At 37.3% G+C, this 15,834-nt stretch overlaps 1 protein-coding gene across 1 annotated transcript; it reads left to right on the top strand.

Moving 5' to 3' along the window:
* The first annotated feature begins 1,597 nt into the window (after positions 1–1,597).
* LOC147611915 (uncharacterized) lies at positions 1,598–15,536 on the top strand. The gene is made up of 6 exons (XM_086783930.1): positions 1,598–1,684; positions 2,243–2,403; positions 2,684–2,794; positions 2,887–3,057; positions 3,418–4,382; positions 15,172–15,536. The coding sequence occupies exons 1-6, from the start codon at positions 1,598–1,600 to the stop codon at positions 15,534–15,536; spliced, it is 1,860 nt and encodes a 619-aa protein (XP_086640056.1).
* The last annotated feature ends 298 nt before the right edge of the window (positions 15,537–15,834 follow it).

Raw genomic sequence — 15,834 nt, 5'->3', positions numbered from 1 at the left:
AGTCGTGTGAATATATATTATTGTGCTTACTTGAACATTAAACCACTAAAAATTAAACCACTGTAGTACAAGGAAAAATGTGCAAATTATACTTCAAAATCGTACTGGGAAAATTACAAAACAAAATCCTTCTGGGAAAATTGCAGTACAAAATTACAAAAACAAAATCCTATTGGGGAAAATTACAAAACAAAAACGTACTGGGCAAATTTAGTTGGAGTCCTACTGGGAAAATTACAGGGCAAAATCGGCAAAATCCTACTAGAAAAATTGCAGGACAAAATCCTAAATTTATGCATCCCCATCTTCCTCACTGTCATCTTCTTCACTGTCATCCCTATCTTCCTTATTGTCATCTTTCTCACCGTGGGAGTCGGGGATGTTCTCTGCATCTGCATCATAGCCTGTGCCTGTGTCTGCCTCGGGCATTTCAATGGGCATTTCTTTATGTTCTGCTTCCTCTTCCTCCTCTTCCTCCTCTTCCTCCTCTTGTATTTCCTCTTCCTCTTCTTCTTCCTCGAAAGGAAAATTGTACCAGTCCACCCGAGAATATTCTGTGGTGGAATCACTATCTGCATTTCCATCATGGCAGCTCTCATACCATTCAGCGGGTGGGGTATCTGGCTCCTCTGGAGCCATTTCACTATTTTCACTAATTTCACTATTTTCTTCTTCAGAGGTATCACCCTCTGAAAATGTTGAGAAAACTAGAGATAGTAATATATAAATAGAAAGACAGAGCAGCTCCATTGTATCTTAAGAGTAGGGTGGTCTGAGAGCATCTTGAGGGTGAACTAATAAGAAGCAATGGCAACCTAATAAGAAGCAATGGCAAAACAGTGCATGAGAAATAACATATAAAGAGAAGAAGGAGTTTTACCACGAGTTGATTGATTGCAACATCTATATTTTTTTTTGTGATGGGTTGATAGTCTAGAAATAGTCTGTTTTAGTAGTCTTTCAAACTAGTGAGTAAATATACTAAAAAATAGCTTTTCCAGCTTGTCCTTTCATTAGACTTTCATTCCAAAGGAAGCCTATGCCTTTTTCTCACGTGTAATGTATATAGTATTACTTTGTTTTGAATATTAATGGATATGTGTGCTCACATTATACTTTCTTTTGGAATGTATTCCTGAAATGTAGGGATTCTGAGTCAGATGTTCAGATTTTTCTACACAAAGTTGGAGGCCCTCTTTTTAGACTGTCATTTTCACATGGGAAATGTTTATTATCAGCCAAATTAATGAAAGAAAAACTAGGTGCAGAACATGAAATTTTTATTGAAGGTCTATTGCAAACTGATGATGGTTTTGAGAGCATAGGGACAATTCCCTTGTACCATGGGATTGGTGAACATGGGTATTATATCTTAGATAATACCCTGTCATCATTTTATGTTGCAAAAGTAGCCATTACATCAACACCACTCCCTACCCCTGGGGATATTCCTTCTGGATCTGGCAGCAAGACCTCACCTATGTGAGTGACATTTCAACTTTTGAAACATGGTAAAATATAGTGAGGTTATCTTTCTTGTTTCAATTGTTGACTTTGGATTGTTGATTTTTTTCCTAGTGACTTGGATGAAGAGGACATGGAAAAGGTGGTGCATGCAGATAATTTAATTGACATTGAGGAAGGTGATCCTGCATTTGACACTGCAGTATCTGCCTTCCAAATTGTTCGTACTTTGCCGCCCAATGACATATTCCATAATATTATAAATGAATGCACATTCAAAGGAAAAGTCAAGGAGCTCCCTAAGAAGTATGAAGAAAATTGCATTTATGAGCTTTTAGATGGGAAGGGCATGGAGGGTATGGAGCACAAATATGAAGGAAATGCATGGACAAAACCCCAGACACAAACAAGAACTAATAAATCTTTTATTTTGAGAAAGAGTTTTTGTGGGGGTACCTTCCAGTGTATGAATGAAAGATGCACTTATCGATTTCGAAACAAATCACCGAATAGGCTCCATTGGAATGGCCAATTATTGAAATCCCCAAATGAAGGATGTTTGGCTTTGGGAAGTTATGGAAACTTAGAGTGTTTCTTTTGTAAGCATGTTCCAATGTGCATAAAAACATGTTCAGTGTCTGCCTACTATTTTATGCCTAAAGATCACTCCCATAGTAGATTGTTCCTTCACTATGGGAAACATACACACACAATTGCTAGAGGCATGTGTCGAGCATCTATGCGAAACATTAAAGCCTTAGTAGCTCGTGTTGTTCAGATGGACCATAATGCGGGTCCACGAAAGGTACAAATGATTGTTGCCAGGGAGTTCGTTTTGAAGGCTTTCACTGACGATGATAAAGTGATTGGAGAGTTTATGTCAGAGAGGGAACTCCAGGAGATGTCTCAAGAGCTAATATCTTTAATAAATCTCAAAAAGTAAGTTCTTCTCTATTGAATATATATATATATATATATATATGTAATTTCTTAACCAACTTGGTAAATGTAGGGTGAAGCAGATGGTAATGCAAAGTCGAAAGACAAGTCGAGCACTAGGTGATGGATTTGAGGCTATCCTAGAGTTAAAAAGAAAATGCCACTTTCAGTTCTTCCACGGATCAAGGTTTCCCTTGCAAGCAACCAAAAGTGATGAGAGGTGCTATCTTTTCAAGATGTCCACAACTGGCCCTGGCTCTGGCGTTGATATTGTCAATAGAATGGATGCTGCGGGGGATCGAGACCTTCGACATTCATGGGTTTGTTTTGATCATGTACACCGAGTGGAGAATGATTGGCACACAATGGGTGCACATGTGTATGATCACACGTATGTTTTAATTTTTATTCTCTTTTCAAAATGAAATGACTGTTCGACTGAGTTGTTACAATACAATAATCTTCCAAATACTCTTCTTGCAGGATTGGAGAGCTACTCACAATTGCAACTTGTGAGTTTAGAGAGGAGGATGAGACAGCACAGATAATGTTTTGGGAAAATTTGAATGCAGTTATGATCGACCATACTGGGAAATCAGCAAACTTTTTTGGCTTCATGGCCGACGAAGCAGGTGCAAATTGGAATGCTATTAGGTCAGTATATAACAATGGAGATGAGATGGTAGGAAAGGAGAGATCTTGCCTTTTTCATTGGAAGGACAATCTTCGAGTGCATACACAAAAGTATATATATGCTCAACATATGGAAAAACACAATGAAATGTGTGAGAGGTGGAGGACTGCACCAACCAAAGAGGACGCTTTAGTGCTATTCCGTAAGATACGTGCATGGTGGGCAACAGGAAAGGCAGCAGACAGAAACATTCCCAAGCTAGATAGTTGGCTTAGTTGGTGGCACTATAGAGCAAGTCGTTGGGGTCATTTTATTATTAAGGTATGTTATGTATGTTTTTTTTTTCTATGAACTTAATTCAATAGCAGTAATTAAAAAACCTACTGGTTTGGGTTTATCTTTGTGCAATGGGTTTTCAATGAACAGGATGGTGAGCCTATTGTAAATGCTCTGGTACCACGGACGAACCTCTCTGAAGCCAAGCATGCTAGTTGGCTAGCAGGAGAAGGATACAAACATAAAATTAGTTTGTACGATGCATGTGTTTCAGATCTCATCAATGCTTACTTCCAGTGTGCTCGTCAAATGGCTTTTATGGAAGGAAAATATATAGGTGGAGGGCCTGACCTAGAGATATTAATTGAGAGAGCTCTTTCCAGACAAACTTCAAGCCCTTCTCCAGCTGCTACTTCAAGGGCAATTGATGATGCAGTGATGGGCACTCCAATGTTTACAAACAGGATAAATTTCAAGGGTGAGAAAAAGACTATTCGAGCTAAACGTCCACTTCATGAGGTCCATGAGGGGAATGTAGGGAGCTCTAGCCACCGACCACAGTTTGTTTATGTGACAGTGGATAAGCATGAAAAAGGGCAAGCATCAATAAATCCAGAAGAAGGTGACGTAGCACTTCAATCATTAGAGCAAGATATTCATCAGACAAAGTGGGCATTGCGCAGGATTCCGATCTTCAATAGAGTAGAATGTAACCATTGGGTAGGAGGAAAAAAATGTAGCAGAAAGCTACGAGGCGGAGAAGTGGCACCATGCTTTTGGAGTGATTGTCAATTATCTTCTTGGAGGAAAGAAAAGTACTGCTATTTCTGTAATAATGATGTTCGACACACTTGGAAGCCTACAAAGACAATCTTACATCCACCTGAAAGTGTTCCTAATGTTTGGCCAATAGCAACAGGTACACACTTGAAAGTCAGGGAAGCTCATGATTTAGTAAAAGCTGGATTTGAGATTGGTGTACAGATTCCAAATAGTTTGCTTCAAGAGAGTGAACAAAACAAGCAAAAAATTCTTGAGGAAGATAAGCAAAAATACCCCTATCGAAAATGTAAGATCCCTGTTCCCACCGAGCAACGAATTCAGGGTACTGGCAGCGGAAGTAGCGCTCCTCGCGCGGGACAGGGGTCCCACACTCGGGGCCTCGCCCACGGATATCCGGATAAGAGACTAATCCGTCGGTTGTTCCAAAACCGAACCCGGAAAAACTTCCTCTACCGGAAAGCACGGGCGATTCCACCAGGATAACTTTTTACTCTAACGTAGTCAAGATCATTTATGATCGAGATGATCCGATTACATCTATAAGATACTTAGTCAGTTCAAGGAAGAAACTTGCACTTGGATCATTGGGATCAACGCTTTTTTCCCCATTCAAGAGGCACAGCCGTTGATTCCTATCCATAGAACAGTTTCTGTCCGGGATTTTTTTTTTTTCTATCGTAAAAACAAAAGTTTGAGTCTCGATTTACGGATCCATCAGTCCAGCCTAACCCCATCCAATCCCATGGGTTAGCCAACCGCCCAACCAGTGTAGTGATGGGATCCAATTAAAAATTTGGTTAGGTTTTGTCCCGGGTACCAAGGAAAAGAGTTCCAAGGCCCCCTAGCCGGATGTTCATGCAAAATAAAACTAGTCACACCACTCACACACCCAATATGAAATTGCCTTTTTTCAACCAGATTCAACCAGTTTAAAACAATCCTTTAATAAAACCATAGTATCATTGATCACCATCTTCCAATTTATCCAATTGATTCTTAATTTCCCATCATTCCTTCATCAGAGTATCTATGGCATCATTGGCAACTAGAACGCTCAGGAGCCGTTTCGATAGTTCCTAGCCCATGATACTTGGCAATATAATCACTTAACAAGATGGAATCTCGTTGAAGATCAGCAAGATCAACCAACAGATCCATATAAGGAGCCATGGACTCATCCATTGAAGACCAGCAAGGTCAATCAACCAGATCCATGCTCGATTTCAGAAAACAACTCCAACTCTGTTCCAATATCTTCCTCGACGCACGCGTGGGTATCCTAGGCGACCCAGAGCCCGAGCACTGTATGGTCAGCACCCTCTAGGATCCTTCGCAGGTAACCTAGCGCTTCACGCATAGGCCGCTTCCTTGGCCCCTCATCCACCGTACCGGAAGCTCACCATTTTAATCGCACCGAGGCTGGTCAAGACCTCGGCCGACCTTGCTACGCGAGACGTCCTTCATTGACTCCCCGTCAGCAGTTGCAACTTTACCATCACGACTTTAATCACAAGACGGTCAAAATGCTCCCCCCAGCATTCTTGACATAAAACAATCATTTACAAACAGCATTTACAAACAGTATTTACAAACAGTTTACAACACAATTTCTATTTTAACTTTCATTTTTCCACATTATCCCTCATCAATCTACATTACTTATTCCATATTCCATTTATATGTATACTCATCCCATCACATCATTTCTATCTCATCACTTCAGATTTCCTCACATCACATATCGTATATTCACATCCAGACATCCACACCTATATGCGTACATTCACATCTACATGCATACATCTACATCTCTATGCATACATCCACATCCACATTCACATTCACCTCCATACATCTACATCTACATGCATATATCCACATCTCCATTCACATCTACATCTATACATCTACATCTACATCCATCCATCCACCTCCACATCCACATCTACATTTATACATCTACATCTACATGCATACATCCATATCTCCATTCCCATCTACATCTATACATCTACGTCTACATGCATCCATCCACCTCCACCTCCACATCCACATCTTCATCTATACATCTACATCTACATGTATACATCCACCTCCACATCCACATCCGTATCTATACATTTACATCTACATGTATACATCCACATCCACATCTATACATCTACATCTACATGCATACATCTACATTTCTATTCACATCCACATCTATACATCTACATCTACATGCATCCATCCACATCTCTATTTACATCCTCATCTATACATCTACTTCTACATGTATACAACCACATCTCCATGCATACTTCCACCTCCACATTCACACTCACATCCATACATCTACATCTACATGCAAACATCCACATCTCCATGCATAATAAAATTCTTTTAATTAATCTAGGATGATAGTTCCTAGAATATGGTAGGAAGTCCTCTTTTTATGCTTTGAATGAATTTATTTTATGCGTAATTTCTATAAAAATTTTGCCATAGCTCCGCTACTATGATTGATAAATCTCAATTTTTTTTCTAAGGGATAAAGCTTATCATTAAGGAAATAATTAGAATGGTCTCTAATTGGATCATCAATCCATAATGGTCTCTAATTGGATAATTAGGATGGTCTCTAATTGGGTCATCAATCCATAATGGATTGAATCATCAATGTGTATAAACTAAAAGCATAGCAAAAAGCCATTAATTTGGCCTCAAGCATAGCTTAATCTTGGATTAAGGAAAAGCTTTATGAAAAGCTTCATTTGGATTGAGAATGGGTCATGAGTATGGCTATTTCTTGAGTGAGAGAGAGTAATTACATAAAAACCATTAGAATTTAAACATAAATGGAAATTAACTTCAATAGCATTTATTAAATTATGTAACTCTTCACTACTTTTCACCAATTAACTTCAATAGCATTTAAAAAACCATACCAATTAAACTTCTCAAGCTTGAGAGGGGTTGAGAAGAGAGAATCATTGAGAAATTATAGAAAAGATCAAAATTCAATATACTTACCTTATGATTTGCTTGATTCTTTATTCACGGTAGAGGCCCCCAACCAATCAATTGGTTTAGTATGTTGATGGAGCCACCAATGGGGATTGAAGAAAGAGAGAAGTATCAAAAACTAGTGAATTATTAAAGAATTCACAGTTCTTGGCTTAGGTAGAGTAGAGTAACAAGGCATAAGACACTATATATTTTAGCTTAGGTGGAGTAGAGTAACAAAGCATAAGACACTATCTAATTTGGCTTAGGTGGAGTAGAGTAACAAAGCATAAGACTCATATATTTTGGCTTAGGTGGAGTAGAGTAACAAAGCATAAGACACTATATATTTTGGCTTAGGTGGAGTAGAGTAACAAGGCATAAGACACTATCTAATTTGGCTTAGGTGGAGTAGAGTAACAAGGCATAAGAGACTATATATTTTGGCTTAGGTGGAGTAGAGTAACAAAGCATAAGAGACTATGTTTTTTTCAACAAGGGGAGGCTTCTATTTATAGGAAAATTTGAGCTCCTAACCAAACAAACTGATTCTAGAATTTTCCAAGTCAGTTTGGTCACTTTTTGACCATTTTTAGGTCACTTAAGCTAACTTTTTGGAACTAGACTTGAATTAAGAGAGAGGAGAGATAAAATATCTCAATTTTTATGAGTTTAAAACTCATTCAAGCATGTGAAATATGCACCTCCTTTAAAGAATTCCCCTTCCTTACATATGTGTCATAATGGAATCATTTTAATATTGCTCATAGTTTTTTTACTAATAAGCCTTGTACATTTTCAACTCTTCATCTTATGTGAGCATTTAAGGGACTCCCCTTCCTTACATATGTGTCATAATAAAATCATTATTCCCAAAATATCTCATATTTTTAATATTGCTCATAGTTTTTTATTAATAACCCTTGTACATTTTCAACTCTTCATCTTATGTGAAATATGCACCTCCTTTAAAGAACTCTCCTTCCTTACATATGTGTCATAATGGAATCATTTTAATATTGCTCATAGTTTTTTACTAATAAACCTTGTACATTTTCAACTCTTCATCTTATGTGAGCATTTAAGGGACTCCCCTTCCTTACATATGTGTCATAATAAAATCATTATTCCCAAAATATCTCATATTTTTAATATTGCTCATAGTTTTTTACTAATAAACCTTGTACATTTTCAACTCTTCACCTCATGTGAGCATTTACTCATTTTTGGGTATTTTCTTTTTACAATTTGGATTCATCTCCTCCCTACACATGGATTGATGCTATTGGCCCATAGAAACCTTAATTGGACCATAGTCTAAAGATTTCTGAAAATCTAGACCCTTAGGCTAAGGTTCTTTATACCTATTTCCAATTAATTCTAATTGCACATTGGAAAATTCTTTTTAAATTTCTGTTTCAGGGAAACTCATCTGAATTATAAGAGATATTTTTCTATCCAAAAATATTCAAAATCTGAATATTCTCTCTCTAGAATATTTTCTCTCTCTAGGTTAAAACAGCCACAAACAAGATCTCTTATATTTCAGAAAAGGAATTGATTACAGGGGAATATACTAGACATCAAAAAGGGGTTGGGGGAGGAATCTTACATTCTACCCCACTTAAAAAACGCAAGATGTCCTCATCTCGCAACTTGGAATAATTTCGCAAGATGCACGAATATGAGACTTAGAGAAAAATTTTAATCACGATTAACCACCAAGAAAAGTCTTAAAGAGAGCAAGATTCAAAATAAGAACAAGATTTAAACTTTATTCATTCACGGGACTTATACAGTAAAGATAGAAGAACTCTTTACACTTCCATAAGCCCGTCCATCATATGGTCACAAAAGCAGTCCTCACAAGCTGTACAAGTATAGGGTAACTCATCTATGGGAATGATTCTGCTGGTTATTGCCGCACCTATCTCTGTGGTATGAGGTGATCTAACAAAAGGACCTCTGAGAGGCAAGCCAAAAACGGGGTAAAGGCATATCTTCTCATGAGGAAGAAAACATGCCAGTAAGAAGACCCGCTCAGAAAACCCAAGATGCCTTGATCTCATGACGCAGTAGTATCGGGGACCCAAACCCAAGGCTTCGATAACCATGGCCAAGCGGACATTGTTACGAAAGTGCTGCTGACCCCAGGGTGTTACCCTAGTTATGTTTTGATAGGTCCGCCATTTGGTCTGCGCTACAGAAGTTCCTAGGTGAGGAAAAAGTGAGCGCTCATACTGTTCTATAAAGTCTTTCTTCACAGACTCTCTTGCGTCTTGAAGGTGAGAAATCATCATGGATAAAACTAGTTCTTGTTGCCAAGCCATGAAGGAGATTAAGAAGGAAAGGAGATTGATGGGAGTAAGATTACTATGAGCGACAAGTAAAAGTTACGACTTATATAGAGGAAGGAGCTAGCGTAACCTAGAAGCCATCGGTAACTTGCCATTGAAGTTTTACCGTCTTTCCATGATTTGAGTTTGACACATTTTTCTATAGAAGGCATTAAGAATTTTGAGATGAGGAGATAAAAGAAACTTGTAGGCTAAGTCACCTACTTTCATTGAATTTAGATATAAGGATCACAATATCTGGGGGATAACTTCTTATACTTCCCAAGAGATAAAGAACTTCTTTTGGACCGTACTCGAATGAAAACCAAAATCTTGGTATCCAAAACACCGATTTTCACTTCTGAACTCATTGTTTTGAATCTTTAAAATAGGCGTGACTCCTGAGAAGTATTCTAGGAAAAGGGTCTTCCTTTTTTAAACAGAAACTTTCTTTTATTTTAGAGAGGGAATAATTATAAGATCAGAAAGGGAGATTCTTACCCCTGTATACCTAGAAGGCTGGGGAGGAATCTTACATCCTACCCCACTTAAAAAGTGCGAGATGTCCTCATCTCGCAAGGTAGAGGACAACTCTTTTTCTTAAGATCCAATTTTATTCTGGGGTTCCTTATACTCTGGTCAACCCAACAGAACACTGGGATAAATATCCCTTATATAGAACTCATCATTAAATAACAATTCATTCAGATCATGTCATTCATATCTTTAACATGATAATGATCCATTAGACCGAAAAGTTTCCTTCGGAACATTCCTCCACGGAAATTTCAGTCAAGCAAGTTCTCAATTTGACATCCCTTAACTTGATCTACCGGTCAAGTATTAACAGTAGCAATCTAACAGCACAACCCACTATACCTCATAGTGATTTGCTGAATTCATTATCATCATTCTAGTTATGAATATCATCACAGGGACTCGTCCCATTCCCCCCCATTGTGGTTTCATTATATTTCAACTAATTTTTAAAATCAACATTTTTCAATCAGCATTTTCAATCAGAATCCAAATCAATTCATCCATTCTCAAACAGAATTAAAAATCATATCAATCACATTCGAAATCATCATCTAGATAGCATTAACGCTTATAATTTCAAGTCTTAGATTTACTCGTATATACTGTCAGTAAAGAGCTGCAGTATACTCTCGGTATATACGGGTAGTCATGGCCCTTGGAATTATAAGGTAAATACTATCATGTCTAGGCCTCAAGCAAGTCAGGGATTCTATATAATTGCGGTACTTCCATCTGAAGACCCAATTACCAATTTATGAGTTTCAGTTTGAATATCAAATTGTATGAATTATCTCACACAATTATAACCTTTTTGTGTTTCTTGATAAATTTTTGATATATTTGTCTTCTCAGTTGATCTTTATTAACCAAATGCTCTGATACCAACTGTAAGATCCCTGTTCCCACCGAGCAACGAATTCAGGGTACTGGCAGCGGAAGTAGCGCTCCTCGCGCGGGACAGGGGTCCCACACTCGGGGCCTCGCCCACGGATATCCGGATAAGAGACTAATCCGTCGGTTGTTCCAAAACCGAACCCGGAAAAACTTCCTCTACCGGAAAGCACGGGCGATTCCACCAGGATAACTTTTTACTCTAACGTAGTCAAGATCATTTCTGATCGAGATGATCCGATTACATCTATAAGATACTTAGTCAGTTCAAGGAAGAAACTTGCACTTGGATCATTGGGATCAACGCTTTTTTCCCCATTCAAGAGGCACAGCCGTTGATTCCTATCCATAGAACAGTTTCTGTCCGGGATTTTTTTTTTTTTCTATCGTAAAAACAAAAGTTTGAGTCTCGATTTACGGATCCATCAGTCCAGCCTAACCCCATCCAATCCCATGGGTTAGCCAACCGCCCAACCAGTGTAGTGATGGGATCCAATTAAAAATTTGGTTAGGTTTTGTCCCGGGTACAAAGGAAAAGAGTTCCAAGGCCCCCTAGCCGGATGTTCATGCAAAATAAAACTAGTCACACCACTCACACACCCAATATGAAATTGCCTTTTTTCAACCAGATTCAACCAGTTTAAAACAATCCTTTAATAAAACCATAGTATCATTGATCACCATCTTCCAATTTATCCAATTGATTCTTAATTTCCCATCATTCCTTCATCAGAGTATCTATGGCATCATTGGCAACTAGAACGCTCAGGAGCCGTTTCGATAGTTCCTAGCCCATGATACTTGGCAATATAATCACTTAACAAGATGGACTCTCGTTGAAGATCAGCAAGATCAACCAACAGATCCATATAAGGAGCCATGGACTCATCCATTGAAGACCAGCAAGGTCAATCAACCAGATCCATGCTCAATTTCAGAAAACAACTCCAACTCTGTTCCAATATCTTCCTCGACGCACGCGTGGGTATCCTAGGCGACCCAGAGCCCGAGCACTGTATGGTCAGCACCCTCTAGGATCCTTCGCAGGTAACCTAGCGCTTCACGCATAGGCCGCTTCCTTGGCCCCTCATCCACCGTACCGGAAGCTCACCATTTTAATCGCACCGAGGCTGGTCAAGACCTCGGCCGACCTTGCTACGCGAGACGTCCTTCATTGACTCCCCGTCAGCAGTTGCAACTTTACCATCACGACTTTAATCACAAGACGGTCAAAATGCTCCCCCCAGCATTCTTGACATAAAACAATCATTTACAAACAGCATTTACAAACAGTATTTACAAACAGTTTACAACACAATTTCTATTTTAACTTTCATTTTTCCACATTATCCCTCATCAATCTACATTACTTATTCCATATTCCATTTATATGTATACTCATCCCATCACATCATTTCTATCTCATCACTTCAGATTCCCTCACATCACATATCGTATATTCACATCCATACATCCACACCTATATGCGTACATTCACATCTACATGCATACATCTACATCTCTATGCATACATCCACATCCACATTCACATTCACCTCCATACATCTACATCTACATGCATATATCCACATCTCCATTCACATCTACATCTATACATCTACATCTACATCCATCCATCCACCTCCACATCCACATCTACATTTATACATCTACATCTACATGCATACATCCATATCTCCATTCCCATCTACATCTATACATCTACGTCTACATGCATCCATCCACCTCCACCTCCACATCCACATCTTCATCTATACATCTACATCTACATGTATACATCCACCTCCACATCCACATCCGTATCTATACATTTACATCTACATGTATACATCCACATCCACATCTATACATCTACATCTACATGCATACATCTACATTTCTATTCACATCCACATCTATACATCTACATCTACATGCATCCATCCACATCTCTATTTACATCCTCATCTATACATCTACTTCTACATGTATACAACCACATCTCCATGCATACTTCCACCTCCACATTCACACTCACATCCATACATCTACATCTACATGCAAACATCCACATCTCCATGCATAATAAAATTCTTTTAATTAATCTAGGATGATAGTTCCTAGAATATGGTAGGAAGTCCTCTTTTTATGCTTTGAATGAATTTATTTTATGCGTAATTTCTATAAAAATTTTGCCATAGCTCCGCTACTATGATTGATAAATCTCAATTTTTTTTCTAAGGGATAAAGCTTATCATTAAGGAAATAATTAGAATGGTCTCTAATTGGATCATCAATCCATAATGGTCTCTAATTGGATAATTAGGATGGTCTCTAATTGGGTCATCAATCCATAATGGATTGAATCATCAATGTGTATAAACTAAAAGCATAGCAAAAAGCCATTAATTTGGCCTCAAGCATAGCTTAATCTTGGATTAAGGAAAAGCTTTATGAAAAGCTTCATTTGGATTGAGAATGGGTCATGAGTATGGCTATTTCTTGAGTGAGAGAGAGTAATTACATAAAAACCATTAGAATTTAAACATAAATGGAAATTAACTTCAATAGCATTTATTAAATTATGTAACTCTTCACTACTTTTCACCAATTAACTTCAATAGCATTTAAAAAACCATACCAATTAAACTTCTCAAGCTTGAGAGGGGTTGAGAAGAGAGAATCATTGAGAAATTATAGAAAAGATCAAAATTCAATATACTTACCTTATGATTTGCTTGATTCTTTATTCACGGTAGAGGCCCCCAACCAATCAATTGGTTTAGTATGTTGATGGAGCCACCAATGGGGATTGAAGAAAGAGAGAAGTATCAAAAACTAGTGAATTATTAAAGAATTCACAGTTCTTGGCTTAGGTAGAGTAGAGTAACAAGGCATAAGACACTATATATTTTAGCTTAGGTGGAGTAGAGTAACAAAGCATAAGACACTATCTAATTTGGCTTAGGTGGAGTAGAGTAACAAAGCATAAGACTCATATATTTTGGCTTAGGTGGAGTAGAGTAACAAAGCATAAGACACTATATATTTTGGCTTAGGTGGAGTAGAGTAACAAGGCATAAGACACTATCTAATTTGGCTTAGGTGGAGTAGAGTAACAAGGCATAAGAGACTATATATTTTGGCTTAGGTGGAGTAGAGTAACAAAGCATAAGAGACTATGTTTTTTTCAACAAGGGGAGGCTTCTATTTATAGGAAAATTTGAGCTCCTAACCAAACAAACTGATTCTAGAATTTTCCAAGTCAGTTTGGTCACTTTTTGACCATTTTTAGGTCACTTAAGCTAACTTTTTGGAACTAGACTTGAATTAAGAGAGAGGAGAGATAAAATATCTCAATTTTTATGAGTTTAAAACTCATTCAAGCATGTGAAATATGCACCTCCTTTAAAGAATTCCCCTTCCTTACATATGTGTCATAATGGAATCATTTTAATATTGCTCATAGTTTTTTTACTAATAAGCCTTGTACATTTTCAACTCTTCATCTTATGTGAGCATTTAAGGGACTCCCCTTCCTTACATATGTGTCATAATAAAATCATTATTCCCAAAATATCTCATATTTTTAATATTGCTCATAGTTTTTTATTAATAACCCTTGTATATTTTCAACTCTTCATCTTATGTGAAATATGCACCTCCTTTAAAGAACTCTCCTTCCTTACATATGTGTCATAATGGAATCATTTTAATATTGCTCATAGTTTTTTACTAATAAACCTTGTACATTTTCAACTCTTCATCTTATGTGAGCATTTAAGGGACTCCCCTTCCTTACATATGTGTCATAATAAAATCATTATTCCCAAAATATCTCATATTTTTAATATTGCTCATAGTTTTTTTTACTAATAAACCTTGTACATTTTCAACTGTTCACCTCATGTGAGCATTTACTCATTTTTGGGTATTTTCTTTTTACAATTTGGATTTATCTCCTCCCTACACATGGATTGATGCTATTGGCCCATAGAAACCTTAATTGGACCATAGTCTAAAGATTTCTGAAAATCTAGACCCTTAGGCTAAGGTTCTTTATACCTATTTCCAATTAATTCCAATTGCACATTGGAAAATTCTTTTTAAATTTCTGTTTCAGGGAAACTCATCTGAATTATAAGAGATATTTTTCTATCCAAAAATATTCAAAATCTGAATATTCTCTCTCTAGAATATTTTCTCTCTCTAGGTTAAAACAGCCACAAACAAGATCTCTTATATTTCAGAAAAGGAATTGATTACAGGGGAATATACTAGACATCAAAAAGGGGTTGGGGGAGGAATCTTACAGAAAAGGTATATCGAAAGCTGCATATGCACAGATCAGTGCTGCGTTAGATATGAATGTAGAAATTATGGGAGGACATGTTCAAATGGAAGGGCAGAAGGAAATATTTAAAGTGAGGGAAATCCAGAACAAAGAAGCCCTACCCATTGAAGTAACCATTCAGAACCACCCAATATGTTCGTGTGCAGAATTCAATGATAGGTTGGTCAAAAGAAAACCATATCTTGCCTGCAAACATATCTACTTTGTTTTCCTGATGATTCTTGGACAGGATGTGAACAATAATATGCATATCCATCAGGCAAAGATTCCTAATTATATTTTGAAAGAGATGCTCACAAGATCTCAGAGGAGCCACCCACAACAATTATAGGATATACGTATAATGTTTTGAGAATATTTTGAGAATATCAATTAAACTTTTTGTACTCTGTGCATTATATAAATAACACACTTATATTGATTGATTTAATTAAGTTCAGTGTTATGTCAATGTTTTCAGTCATTTAATAATTAAGTTCAGTGTTATGTCAATGTTTTCAGTCATTTAATAATTAAGTTCAGTGTTATGTCAAAGTTTTAGAGAGCAGCACAAGCACAAATCTGCTCGCTTGAAGGGGATAATCTATTTTTGTATTCTGTGTGATTTTTGCTCTTATTTTTGTATTCTA

Source organism: Cibotium barometz, chromosome 46 (assembly GCF_041138505.1).
Source record: "Cibotium barometz isolate CiBa-2024 chromosome 46, ASM4113850v1, whole genome shotgun sequence".
Lineage (NCBI taxonomy): Eukaryota > Viridiplantae > Streptophyta > Polypodiopsida > Cyatheales > Cibotiaceae > Cibotium > Cibotium barometz.
This window is presented reverse-complemented; position numbering and strand designations above follow the sequence as displayed.

Coding starts and splice junctions, on each gene's coding strand:
- LOC147611915 (XM_086783930.1), top strand. CDS start 1,598: ATGGAAAAGGTGGTGCATGCAGATAATTTAATTGACATTGAGGAAGGT. Junction 1,685..2,242: donor CAGTATCTGCCTTCCAAATT/GTTCGTACTTTG, acceptor CGTGTTGTTCAG/ATGGACCATAATGCGGGTCC. Junction 2,795..2,886: donor GCACATGTGTATGATCACAC/GTATGTTTTAAT, acceptor CTCTTCTTGCAG/GATTGGAGAGCTACTCACAA.